Source organism: Danio rerio, chromosome 5 (genome assembly GCF_049306965.1).
Source record: "Danio rerio strain Tuebingen ecotype United States chromosome 5, GRCz12tu, whole genome shotgun sequence".
Classification (NCBI taxonomy): domain Eukaryota; kingdom Metazoa; phylum Chordata; class Actinopteri; order Cypriniformes; family Danionidae; genus Danio; species Danio rerio.
Genome location: NC_133180.1, coordinates 42307929 through 42321996, shown reverse-complemented (window position 1 = coordinate 42321996; position 14068 = coordinate 42307929). Strand labels below are relative to the sequence as shown.

Here is a 14068-nt window from a genome sequence, read left to right as displayed (position 1 = left end):
TTCTAAGTTCTATTCTAAGAAAAATTAACAAAGAAAGTACAGCTGATTAAAATGATAATAATACTATGGACTTGAGATAGTGGACTTAAACAGCCTTGAACCTGTTCCCTAATGTGCAGGACAATGGTGACACCAGTAAATAAACATTCATGATTCTGAAAATTAATTATTAATTAGGTTAGACACACATGTTTGCACTCTGTCACTGACTACATACATATAAACAGGCCCTTTTTACGGGTAAAATCAGACTCTCAGTAATAAAAATCTACACCGTAACTTATTAAACATTACATTTAATGTTACATGCAGTAATTGAATTGGTTGCCTCTAATTTTAAATGCAAAAGCAAAGACAAGCCTTTGTTTAAATGAAGTAATTCCTCATTTGAACTAGGCTTTGTTTTAAATTTTCAATTTAGTTTTGTCATATTTTAATTTCATAAAGGAACATGCAGCATTAGCCTAATAGCACTCTGTTTCTGATGTCTTCAGCCTCATTATGTAAAAAATTGTTAGAAAGTTCAATCATCAAATTACAACCATGAACCGTATTGAATCATAAGCTGAATGAATGATCCCTAGGTACATCCAAATGCTTCATTTGATCAATTTTTGAAGGTAACATGGATGTATTCTTTGCTGCTTATTATGTCCCACAATCTTGTGCTTTTGATTCCATGTCAGTTGAGCTAAACAACAAAGACAGCATATGAAAGTTATGGCTGGTGATCATTTTGTGCATAAATGTATGTTTTTATAGAGAAATACGTATTGTGGCTAAGTTATGTTAGTTTTGTTTTATTAGACCATAACATTTTTGAGACCTGTCTGATTCTAAAGGTGTCTTTGTGCTCAAATGCTGATAGCATGGTGAATTCTAAAAGGATAACACTGGGTACATTTCCTCAGACACCAATACTCAGATTTTAATACGATTAAAACAACACTCTGATTAAGAGTCTACCATGTAAACAGCGATTTTTGACTACCCTACTTCGATTAATGTCATAATAGAACTAAACAGAAATAAAATCAAGACAAGTGGAGTATTCCTATTTTACTAGTCTTATAAAATCAAGTGCATTACAGACATCAAAACACCTTGATTAAACTATTATCATTTTGTAGTAGTTTCCTGTATATTTTGTAACAGGATGCATGCATGGTAGTTGTCAAGCATTTGACAAGTGAGAACGCCTTCAAGCAAGAGAGCACATTTTTGGTGTGAGCGGGAAACGATGACTATAAATTCTGACAGAAATGACAGACATTATGAAGTGCAATGGCTTTAAAGTAAATGGCTATGAATGAAAAGGTAATGAATGAAATGGCAGTGGTAGCCTGTGGCTTGAGAATTTGTATGCAACCATGATCTGTTTGCATGTATAGTGTGATAAATTAAAAATTAATAGCAGTTGAACTGGTTGGAAAATTAAAACAAAACAGCTAATATTACATATGGTGCCATGATGAACACGAACTGTTGTGTGAAACTAGAGGAAACTAACTGCTGATGCAATGACAATAATCCAACTATGTACTATAACATGAAAGAATGGAAACAATAAAGGAACATTCAAAAAGCAACTCATGTAAACACCTTAATCATATTATTGTCTTATCCAGATTAATAATTTGATTACTGATGTCCATGAAAACATAGTAAATAAATCAAATCTAAGACTTGAGTCAAGACCTAATAAATAAATAAAAAAGGGGGAAAAATGACATCACAATGCAGTGAGTGCACATTTTTGCCCATTGCTGTGAAATCCAGATGTCCTGCATTCATCTGCGTACATGACCTGGACCTGATCTGTTCAACTGTCTACATAAAGAGACATATTTACTAGATTCATGACCAATCATAATAACTGCTACTTCAAAAGTGATTGTGTTTTCTTATGAGCGCCTACAGGACAACTGGATGTCTTTGAGAGTAATGTAATTGTGTTAAATGACAGAGCTAGAAGTGGACATGCACAAACAAGTTCATGTGCTCCTCAAGCAGGTCAAGAATTTAAAAGAAAGCAGAAACAGAACCTGAAACCTTAACATGTTTTTTTGAAAACAGTTAATTATTTGAGCAAAAAGTAAAAGTTGTCAAAATGCACAATTAACAATAAATGTTTAATTTTTGTATATACTGTGTATATATATATATATATATATATATATATATATATATATATATATATATATATATATATATATATATATATATATATAAAAACTAATTAATTACATAGATCTCAAAACTGGCTGTTGAAAATTCTGCTTTGAGCAGGATGAATTTATTGTTAAAATATTCCAAGTTTTAAAACTTACAATTTCTCTTAAAAAATACTAAAAGTATTTTATATAGTCACTGTTTTATTAAATCTAATACATAAAACCCAAACCATTTAAAAGGCAGGGAATCAACACTTTGCAGGGAACCCTCAAAAGATAATACACATTGTGTTATATATTGTGTTGAGTAGTAAAGCAATGAATAGACAAAAAGCAGCTTTAAAAGTCAATATATTGTTCAAAGCAATCCATTTTGCAATCAAGTTTGTCAATGTGTCTTAGGTAGACTTACTGATTTACTTCCCTTTACCATAAAAGCATATCTATTAGGTTAAATAAAATAGTACATTTGTACTTTACTGTGTTAGATAGTGAGTCTTTTTAAAACCTCTTTCCATTTAAATCAACAGTACAGTGCTTAAATATCACTATTTGTCACTTGATGGATCTTGGTTTTGCTATAAACTGTAAGAAATATCCATAAATTAACAGATTTCCATATTTTGTGATTCATGTTCTTTCTTCTTCTGGTTTCACTCATTTGTCAGCATGAAATGTTTATTTTATTTTCGGCTTAGTACCTTTATTCATCAGGAGTCACCACAGCGGACTGAACCACCAACTTATCCAGCATATGAAGGATGCACTTCCAGCTGCAACCCAGTACTGGGAAACCCATATACTCAACCACTCTTTTAAGAGTTCATACTTAGATATTGTTTGACAACTGTTAGCAGGTTTGGCATGCTGTCCCGGGAGAGAACCCTGTGCTCGGAGATAGTTGAGCCCAGGGCTCCCGCCAGGTCCATAGAGCATGTGAGGGGAGTACGAGATCAAGTGGTTCTCGAGAGCTCCTCTGTGGTAAAGAAGGAAAGGAGGAGAAGGGGTGGATGGGGGGTTTCTTCGGAAAACGAAGATAAGGGAGTAGATCTAGCTAGGCTACTTATAGTGAGTTAGGAATAATCTTATTGGCTTATTAATGAATGTAGATGGGTGGCCAGCTGCAGTCAATCATATCACGTGCTCCTCTCGAAATTAGTTTGTAAAACTTCACTAAAATCACACACATACATTACGGCCAATTTAGCTTATTCAGTTGTGTTCTTTCTTCTTCTTACTATTTGTTTATGCTTTTGAATTTCATTGTGGGACCTTGATCTTTCCTCCAACAACTTTTGATAGCAAACATTTTTAAAAAAGTGACTTTGATGACATTTCTAATAGTTGATGTGATATATTGTAAATAAATGGTACAAAAAAATCTGTTACTTAATTTTCTATATATTATTTAATATACAATATTTTGTTTTAAATCACTAAAACTTTAGTAATAATCCCTTTGATAAAATGCATTTTTTAAAACATTTTTTATCATCATAAGTCGACAGAGCAGACATCAACATCTCATGATACAATTCACAGGCATAAATAAACAGAAAAAAACAGCGAATCATTAAAAATGAAACATGTTAATCGACAGATATTTATTAGAGTGTATAAATGCATCTCTGCGAACACATAGTCTTTCTTCTGCCACCCACACTCTCAGGAAATGCCTCTCCACTCTCTCTATTTTAAAAGCAGATAATTGAATTGGACAAGACAGACAAGAATCAGCTGGCAGTTATCAACAAGTTGTTGGCGTGTGAAGTTATCTCACTCACTGCGTTCGGAGAGTGAAAGCCGCACTGGTGATGGAGGTAGGGAGGTTCAGGCCTTTGGTAATCTCGCGCCATATTTTCTTATTGATGACTTCCACTAAGCCGCCTTTTTCTGTGACAAGCTTGTAGAGAGTGTAGAGATCCAACACCTGCTTGGCCATGATAGGAATCCGATTCACTGGAGTCCCTGCAGGAGCCGGGGAAAAAAGCACAATATCCACAATCAATGCCATTAACTCAAGCTCATTGACGGGCCTCTCTGCCGCTTATAAGGCCAATCAGTCAGGCATAAGTAAAACGTCCGACAGCTTCCCACTCCACTTAGCAAAAATATCACTTTTTGCCTTCAGTCAAAGGTCTGCACTGTCTGTTCTGGCACCAGAGAAGAGAAAAACCTTTATATCAGGAGAAAGACTGTGTTTATATACGAGGAGAAAGTCAATTGGGGAAAACAATTTCTGGCTATTCGCTCAAACTGGAAGTCATTTATCATGACCTAATATGTGCCATAAAGCACAAAATAATCGTTTGGACTATAAAGAGTAAATAGCTTTTTCAAAAGAGAACAAAAGTTGCCAAACATCTCATATGTCGATGGTTAAACACTGCCCTCCTTCCCTTCGCCAGTTCATTTGCTGAATGAAAAAAAAAAAAAAACCTTGGTGATAATTTGTGCTCACGATTTAATGTTAGGTTGTAATGTGTGAAGAGGATAAGCCCTTTGTGTGCATCTGAGACTGCCTGACCTCAAGATAATTAACCTGTATTTTGCTGATAGAGTTCTATTGTGCCCATTGGATTTGCCATAATAGCAATCAATACGCAGAGAAATATAGAGCAAACAACAGCAAGCCAAGCCACAGTCTGAAAAGAGCAAGGAGAGCAGAGCTATGGTCTATCAAGGTAAAAACACATCAATTAAGACTTGTAATTACGGCTTCATTTTGCCTCTCTGGCATGTGAACTAAGAGACACTATTAAAACTAAAGATTTATCTGCCTTCTCTTTGAGACAATGCTGGCATTAGATCTAAAGTAGCACAAACGTCTAAAACAATCGATTGATGTTTCTAACTTCTCCTCAAACTGACCACACAAGTCACCCAAGCAAAAGCAGGGTATCAAGAGTCTTGATTTGGAAAAATTGGTTCTGAGCTGAGTTCCTAAATGGATTTGATGTAGAGTTTACACTTCACATTGGAAATCAGCAACACCAACATCTAAATTCACAATCACTAAATTCATATGTATATAACATGTATTAATATTGATATAATATCAAATACATTTAGCATGACTTCTCATCCATTGCAAGTGGTTTTGAGTGTGTTTATGTACAGTAGAAGTCAGAATTATTAGCCCCCTGTTTGTTTTTTTCCCAATTTCTGTTGTTTATCAGACAGAAGATACATTTTTAAATGAAATAATTTGCATGGCATGATGACAGTACATAATATTTTACTAGATATTTTTTTAAAGATACTAGCATTCAGATTAAAGTGACATTTAAAGGCCTAACTAGGTTAATTAAAGTAAGTAAGGGTAGTTAGGCAAGTTATTGTATAACGATGGTTTGTTATGTAGCCTATCAGAAAAAAATATTACTTAAAGGGGCTAATAATTTTGACCCTTAAAAAATGTTTTTTAAAAATTGATTTAAATATTATCAGACATACTGTGAACATTTCCTTGCTCTGTTAAACATCATTTGAAAAATATTCAAAGAAAAAAAAGAAATATTACAGGAGAGTGAATAATTTTGACTGCACCTGTATTTATATTTCATGTTTGTGAAAAAAGGCAGAATCTAGCAGAAATAATGTTTATTCCTAATCTATTGAAAATATATTATTAAGTAAATATTAAATAAGATACTCATTCTGATATGAACTCACTGAAATTTACTAAAGAATATGAAATAAAGCTACATTTTATTATATTTTAAATAAATACAAAATTGTGTCTAGTCCTGTTGGATGTGTAAGACTATTTGTTTTAATTTTTTAGTTCAAACTTTGAAAAAACAATCTCCAACAGATTGCTTTTTATCTTATTTTACTAAAACTAGCTTAACTGGAATATAGAGAAAACCTTTACAGTACTTCTGATTATACTGCGAGGTGATAATTCTAAAATCAGGATTCATTTGTCTGAAATCCTGCAGTTCAAACCGAGCATCAGAATGCTGAGGAAAGGTGATTTAAGTGACTGTGAACATGGCATGGTTGTTGGTGCCAGACGGGCTAGTCTGAGTATTTTAGAAACTGCTGATCTACTGGGTTTTTCACGCACAACCATCTCCAGGGTTTACAGAGAATGGTCAGAAAAAGAGAAAATAATTAGTGAGCGGCGGTACTGTGGGCGCAAATGCCGTGTTGATGCCAGAGGTCAGAGGAGAATGGCCAGACTGGTTCCAGCTGATAGAAACGCAACAGTAACTCAAATAACTACTCGTTACTCAAATGGCCTCCACAATCACCAGATCTCAATCCAATAGAGCACTTTTGAGATATGGTGGAAAAGGAGATTCGCATCATGGACGTGCAGCCGACAAATCTCCAGCGACTGCATGATGCTATCATGTTGGGCCAAAATCTCAAAGGAATATTTCCAGTACCATGCTGAAACTATGTCATGAAGGATTAAGGCTGTTCTGAAAGCAAAAGGGGGTCTAATCCGATATTAGTAAGGTGTACCTAATAGAGTGGCCAGTGAATATTTATATATATATATATATATATATATATATATATATATATATATATATATATATATATATATATATATATATATATATATATTTAAATATATACTTCCCTCAACAAATGAACCTTACCTCCTAGCACACTTCTCACACCCGTACAATGTAAAATCACAATAATGCACAAATAATTATTTATTCTCAAGCACAAAAGCCTTAACTAAACGAGTCAAAAGCAATAAATAAAACCTGACTCCACAAAAGCCACCTTTGGTCTGAATCTGGATGAGGATAAGCGTCTTTACAACAAGATTTACGAGCGCTCGATTTCCTGAGGTGATGTATTCACCTCCTCTGGTCCCCTGAATAAGATGCAGTGAATAAAGGCCAGTACAAGCTTTTGTCATCCCAAACAATTTGATCTGGCCATGCATCATTATGACAATGAGTGATTGTGGAAGGCAGAGAAACAAGTCTCGTAGCTGGCCGCTGTTAATTGCTCACTGGCCAAAAAGGTTTAATTGAAAATGTGCTGAAGGGAATAAGCTGGCGTTGGGGCCAATCATCTATGTGGCTGCCTTCATCAGCAGTCTGCGTTTTCATCATTTACCTCAGCCAGATAATGGACGGACAGTGCGTCTGCCATTGCCTGCTCTTCCCAAGCATGAAATGAAGGGCTAATTTGTAAACACAATGCTGGAAAATAAAAAAACTTTATCCATGTGTATAAAACAGGGAAATTGGACTGACCAACAAGCTTGAGTAGGTCCTCTAATAAGTGCTTGTTACTAACAACGGGTAGTTTCACAATACATTCATTCATTAGACAGATTCTTTTATCCAAAGTGACGTTTAAGAGACGCAGTTCTTCAAGTTACATTTTATATTAGCTGTCTTTACATTGTTCTTTTTTTTTTTTAAAGGGTTTGGAACAATGGATTTACTGTACTGAAAAGTCATTGTGCTGCTAATGACATAAAAAAGGTTAAGGACAGGTTTTGTTAAATAAGTTTAACCACTACTGAGACATTTTGACCATTTTAAAATTTTGGGTTAAAATAAAACCCATAAAACTAGAATACCCTGACTTTTTCTAAATGTGTGTATATTCCAATCTAACATTATTATTTTACTGAACGTACAAGAAACAAAAGTAAGTTTTTCTAATAGGGCTGCGCAATATATCGTTTAAACATTGATATCGCAATGTGTGAATATGCAATAGTCACATCACTGGACATGCAATGTAGAGTCAGGATTACAGTTGACCAGGTCCAACAGTTCAGAACACAAGAGAATTTTGGAGTCATTTTAGTTTAACCATAATAAAGTCAATGTTAATCAATTGCATGTGTTTTTAAAACCTATATAAACATTTTAGGCGAGTTTAACGCATTTGGACTGTTTGTAGACAAAGATTCATTGTATTTAATTATTTATACAATGAAGACAATACAGCTTTATCGTACACTTGGTTATTTTATTTTATTTCTGTTACTGAATACTGTTATACTCCATTTGTATATTTGCTCTACTGTATCTATTGATGCTTGTTTTTTATTATATATTTTATGCAGATGCACTCCTTTACAAAATCATGCCTATCAACCTTATATTATATTTTTCCCCCAAAAGAGCTATTTAAGTCATCCCATGAAATATTGCAATATAAATAGTAGAAAATCTAAATATTGCAATGTATTTTTTTTCCAATATCATGCAGCCATAATTTCTATGTATGTCTACAGTTTAAAAAACTGTCAAGTTGACTGCTTACATTTCAGTATCTGCTACTTTTCCTGCAATTTTCTGGGTACTTCAGTCGCACCTTTTGGGAAGCATAGAAACTTATACACAATTAAGCTACTGTATAAAGTACAATAAATAAAAAACAATCTGTGTAGAGGGTTGCAGGTTCCCCCCGTGCCCACTTGTAGCTTCATTTGCTCTCTTCAGAAATCTGCATGTGACGTCAAAGACACTACATCCATATATTTCACACTCTATAGTTTTAAGTATTTTTTTAAAGGTTGATGCTAAAGGTTTATCCTTCATTGACTGTATGCAATTATAAGACATTGGCTAGGGCGTTCATGATACTTGCAAGTGTGTTGCTATGCAGTTGGTAAGCTAATAGCAGATGTTACTACATGTTTTTTTTTAAATAGAAGTACAGTGTAAAAACATGCATGAACACAATAAGTGCATTTATATGGGAGGCCACAGCCATCTCACCCTGCAGCCTAAGACTGTTTATTCACTGAATCTAAGCAGGGCTGAGCCCATACCTGTCAAAATTGGGATGTGAAAATAAGGGATATGCCCACCATAATAAGGGATCCCCCCCCCCCCACCCCTACCCCTTAAAAAAAATTACTAAATATGTTCATTTGAAGCTGTTTAATTGTAAATAAACAGGTAAATGGTCAGGAATATGTTAAAAAATTATTATTAACAAAAGAAAAATTAATATTTACATTAACAGTAAATACATTAGCAAACAGTTCAGCTTATTAAAATTAATAGCTATTATAATAAAATAGAATCAAGCTATCAATCTCATTAGCCATTTCTCCACTATTTAACTGAAACATTCTGATTACAGAGCAACGAATGAATCTCTCATTTATTAAGATTTGTTTTATTACATTAAATAAGAGGTATCACTTTAAAATGCACACATCTAACGTTATGATGAAAGCATTCGACTGCTTTTCTAACTTTTTATGCTCATTTAAGATGAAATTATTTGTGTTTGGGAAAAAAACCCACAAAGATCGACATGTTTATATGTTATTATTATTAATTATGTGTGTATGTCTGTTTAAACACGCACCCAAAAACCAGGCTTTCGCTCCGCTTTAAATCGCGTGTACAGAATCCATTTGGGAAACAGCGTCTATTTATCACTATGGAGCACGTCAGCTGACAGTCATGCACCATTTTATGATTGTTTTGAGGATTGTATAGGATGGGTGACGCACTTGTAATCAAAAAGAAATGGAATCGCGCCGTTTTTAATATTTATTCATAAGTGTTTTCATTCCTAAACAAAGGGAAAGCACAAAAGACTCATGTTTAAGAGGTGGTTAGGCGGTATGGGTTGCGTATAGGGAGGACAGGCTGTTAAGAGAAATACTGAAAATACGGGAGAAATATGGGAAAATACCTTTACGGGATGATAGTGGGATAGAACAGTAAAATACGGGAGAATCCCGGGAAAAATGGGAGGGTTGACAGGTACGGCTGAGCCTGGTCACTACCTGAATGGGAGACCACATGGCAAAACTAGGTTGCTGTTGAAAGTGGTTGTAGAGAGGCCAGCAGGGGGCGCATAACCTGCAGTCTGTGTGAGTCCTATGCCCCAGTAAAGTGAAGGCGACACTACACTGTCAGTGTTCGCCGTCTTTCAGATGACACCGAGGTCCTGACTCTCTGTGGTTATTAAAAATCCCCATGGCACTTCTCATAAAGAGTAGGGGTGTAACCCCGATGTCCTGGCAAAATTCCCTCCATCAGCCCTTACTGATCATGGCCTCCTAATTTATTCCTGTCCACAAATTGGCTGTATCACTGTCTCTCTACTCCCCCTATAGCTGGTGTGTGGTGAGCGCACTGGCGCCATTGTCCTGTGGCTGACGTCACATCATCCAAGTGGATGCTGCACACTGATGATGGTGTGGAAAGACCCCCCTCATGATTGTGAAGCACTTTGGGTATATGGACATTACTTATGATAAAGTAAATGTTAGTACATTGTAGTTAAAGACTCTGTATGCAATGAAAATAAAGTGAATAACCACTGAATATAAAGTCTATTTCTCCTAAGGATATAGTAACATGCTACATACAGTAATAAGTGATAATAAACCATATTGTATATTTACAGTGATTTAACATTTCATGATGATGACATGGTGGCTCGGTGGTTAGCACTGTCACCTCACAGCTAAAAGGTCACTGATTCGAGTCCAGGCTGAGACAGTTGGTATGTCTGTGTGGAGTCTGCATGTTCTCCCCGTGTTCGCATGGGCTTCCTCTGGGTGCTACGGTTTCCCCACAAGTCCAAAGCAATGTTCTATAAGTGAATTGGATAAGCTAAACTGGCCGTAGTGTATGTGTGTGAATGAATGTGTACGGGTGTTTCCCAGTACTGGGTTGCAACTGGAAGGGCATCCACTGTGTAAAACATATGTTGGAATAGTTGGCGGTTCATTCTGCTGTGGTGAATAATAAAGGGATTAGTCGAAGGAAAATGAATGAATAAATGAATGAATGAATGAATGAACATTTCATGCTGACAAATGAATAAAAGTGAGTCTTTTCTTTCTAAGGAGAGAGTAACTGGTTTGTCCACATGCCTTCCATTTTAAATCTTGTATCTGTGCTCAAAAGGGTGTATAAAGTTTAAATTCTGAGCTGAAAAAATGCCTCGAAACACTCAAAACTGAATTTAAAGTCATAAAATAATCATAGTACTTTCATTTTATTATAAACGTCAAGCTGAATACAAGGTGCAATTAACAAATACAGTTTACTGTTGATTGAATTGCACAAAAACAGAGGATCATTACTTGCTTTTTATTTATTATGTCTACCTCTAGAATTAAACATAATAAGGTTGAACAACCAATGCTGAAAAAACAGTGAGACACAGTCAGAGTATTTAGATGTAGATGAGTATGTAGATTAAAAACTGCACGATGTGAATAGACCCATTGTAGTAAATAAGCAACATCAAAATTCATAGTTTCATTCGTGATGTTTAGAATGTCTGAGCTGAAGTTGTGGTTTGAGAGTGCTATGAGCCTAACTTCGTTTCTCATGTTAAAACAGGGGAATTAGAACAGAAAATACGGGAGAAACTCAAAGAGCCGTTCTTGGCCTTTCATTCTCTTCATTAGTATTTCAGGTAACTATGAAAGCGTCAAATATTGATTTATTCAAAAGAAAGTGCTGATGCTGCCCTTAGATGTGATCAATTTATTGTTGCTTTCCTGTGGGAATCATGAATCAAAGTGGGAATTTATCAGTTTACAATGGGCAATAACACTCGCATTGTTCTATTGCTTAAAGATTAGGGGTCGTAAATGAGCCCATCACTCCAAGTCTCTTCCTCGATGGACGTATTTATTCTTCAGAAGGCAACTTAAAAGAAAAGGACACAATTAAGTGATTTACATCAGTTGTTTAAATCTCATTTCTCTTCATATAATGAGACAACCGCAGTAGAGCCGGTGTCGAACAAAGAAGGTTTTCATCCAGCCTCCATAAAGCAACGGTGCATGTTTGGCCAAACTTTCCTGGTATCATATGATATCTCCATTCTGACAGAGGCATAATTTGCAGTGCACGTTTCATTTACAGGTCTTAAACAGCTGGTCATAAATACTTCTCTCTATATAAAGCTCTCTGGGGGAGCAGCGAATATCATCTACATTCCTCCACGAGCAGAGTTAAACACAGGACTGTTTGTGTTGAGCTGTGAGGCACAGGCAGCCATTTTGATGTGAAAAAAGATACGGCCATCTCACTACACAGAGGGGCTCGCGACAAACGATTTTGTATTTGACAGGTTATGATTGATGATGGCGGGGTCCGGGGGACACTGGGAAGGCCAGCGACCTCTGGTCTCAGGCCAGGCCTACAGGGGACAACAGTCCTGGCACGAATTCACTCTCAGCGGGAGACAACCTTTCGTCTATTGCTTTTTAATGTGTTCCGGACACATAGTGAAGTCGAGACGATTTTGAGTAAAGTTTTCATTTTCTTACTATCGTCAAGTTGATATTTGAGCTTGCGACGGAAAGGATGTGGAACGTCACTCTGGAAGGGAAATCTTTAGCTTTGAGAATATTTTGCATTTGTGACTATTGAAAGGTCTCTCTAAACAGTAACGACAGGAAAATTCTTTCCAAAGTTTTTCCTAATGTAAATACCAGCAGTTGATTAATACCAATCTTTGACAATTTTATTATCAATACTGAAAATGCATGATTGCATACATAAGAACATAAGTCTTTTGTAGCATTATAAATGGCTTTTTTTCCACTTCTGGTCTATTTAATATGTCACTGGTGAATCAATGTATTAATTTCAGACTTGATTTGGTGAACCATTGCTTTGTTCATTCACTGTTTCTTTCCTAAAGCTGTCGTGTGGCTTAAACTGATATAGACTGATATAGATGGACTACTTTTCAAGTCATTTGGACTGTTTAAATGACATTTTTTGAAGCACGATCAATTTAATTCTTTCCCATTGATGTAACTGCATGAGGTAAAAATCAATTTCAATAGATGAAAATGTAGGAAAATGATGACAGATTGGTCAGATCTGTCTTATATTAGAACCACAAACTATTTTTACTAGGGATGTCCAGATCCGGTCATTTCATTGGAAATCGGGCCTGTTCACGTGTTTTCAGACTTGATCAGAATCGGACGTTACCTGTAGATCAGGACTCAAATATATATATTTATACGCTACTGGTTAAATGCGAGCAAAGTAGAACATGGAAGTAGCTTAAAGCGGAAAGCACAAGTGCATTCTGGAGTTTTTATAAAGTTGGTGACGACAACATTGCCATAGTAAACTGTGAGATATGTAAACTTGGGTTTGCCTGCCGGGTATTTTAAGTTGAGGTGTTGTTTGTTTTTATATACATTTTTTTTTTATATTTACTGTTGCACTAAAGTCCAAAAGTGAATAATTAATGTTATGTATTACTTGATTGTTCACGCTACCTCACAGAAGTGCTCTGTTTGGTAACAGATTTGTTGAATGTTAAAATAAGGTGAATTAAAGAAACAATAAGAATCTTGGATCTGTTTCTTCGCTCTTCTTTTTTTTAAATGTATTATAGAAGTATCAGATCCAGTTTCGGTATCGACAGATACTTAAAATCAAATGACTCAGACTTGATGACAAAAAACCTGATCAGGACATCCCTAATTTTTACTTGCACAAAGCCAAATATTACATTTTAAAAGTCTTGCACTTTAGATATATGTGCCAGTCAACAAATAAGCCATTTATTTTCAGAGACACATGTAACATACACTGCTGTTCAAAACACATGTAAGATGCTGTGTCCTAATTGCATTCTGAAATCTTTATTAGGTTGAAGCTCAGATTGCAGTGTAACCAATACTTGGCAAAGCTCTAAATATGAACTTGGTATCGCTGATCATTGACCTTTCATCTATTATAGTGTACTGCTTAAATTTACCTACCAAAATAACGGCAGGTGGATCGTTTGCATCCCGTCATTTATCTTACTCATGTTAAAAATAAGGCTATTGATCTCTTTACATTAAACAACTAGTTAAGAGAAATTAAATGGCCAATGTATGCCCTGAGAAGATTAAATAATAACAATAAATAAAATATGTACATATTAAACTGAGAAAA

At 35.3% G+C, this 14068-nt stretch overlaps 1 protein-coding gene across 34 annotated transcripts in view; it reads right to left on the bottom strand.

Annotated features, from left to right (window-relative positions):
* The window catches only part of arid3c (AT rich interactive domain 3C (BRIGHT-like)), a 219997-nt gene that overhangs the window by 12484 nt on the left and 193445 nt on the right, over positions 1-14068 (bottom strand). For 22 of the 34 annotated variants that reach the window (XM_073950923.1, XM_073950907.1, XM_073950914.1 and 19 more), the window contains 1 exon segment: positions 3959-4142. In XM_073950923.1, the coding sequence (XP_073807024.1) occupies positions 3959-4142 (184 nt within the window). 34 annotated transcript variants of the gene reach the window in all.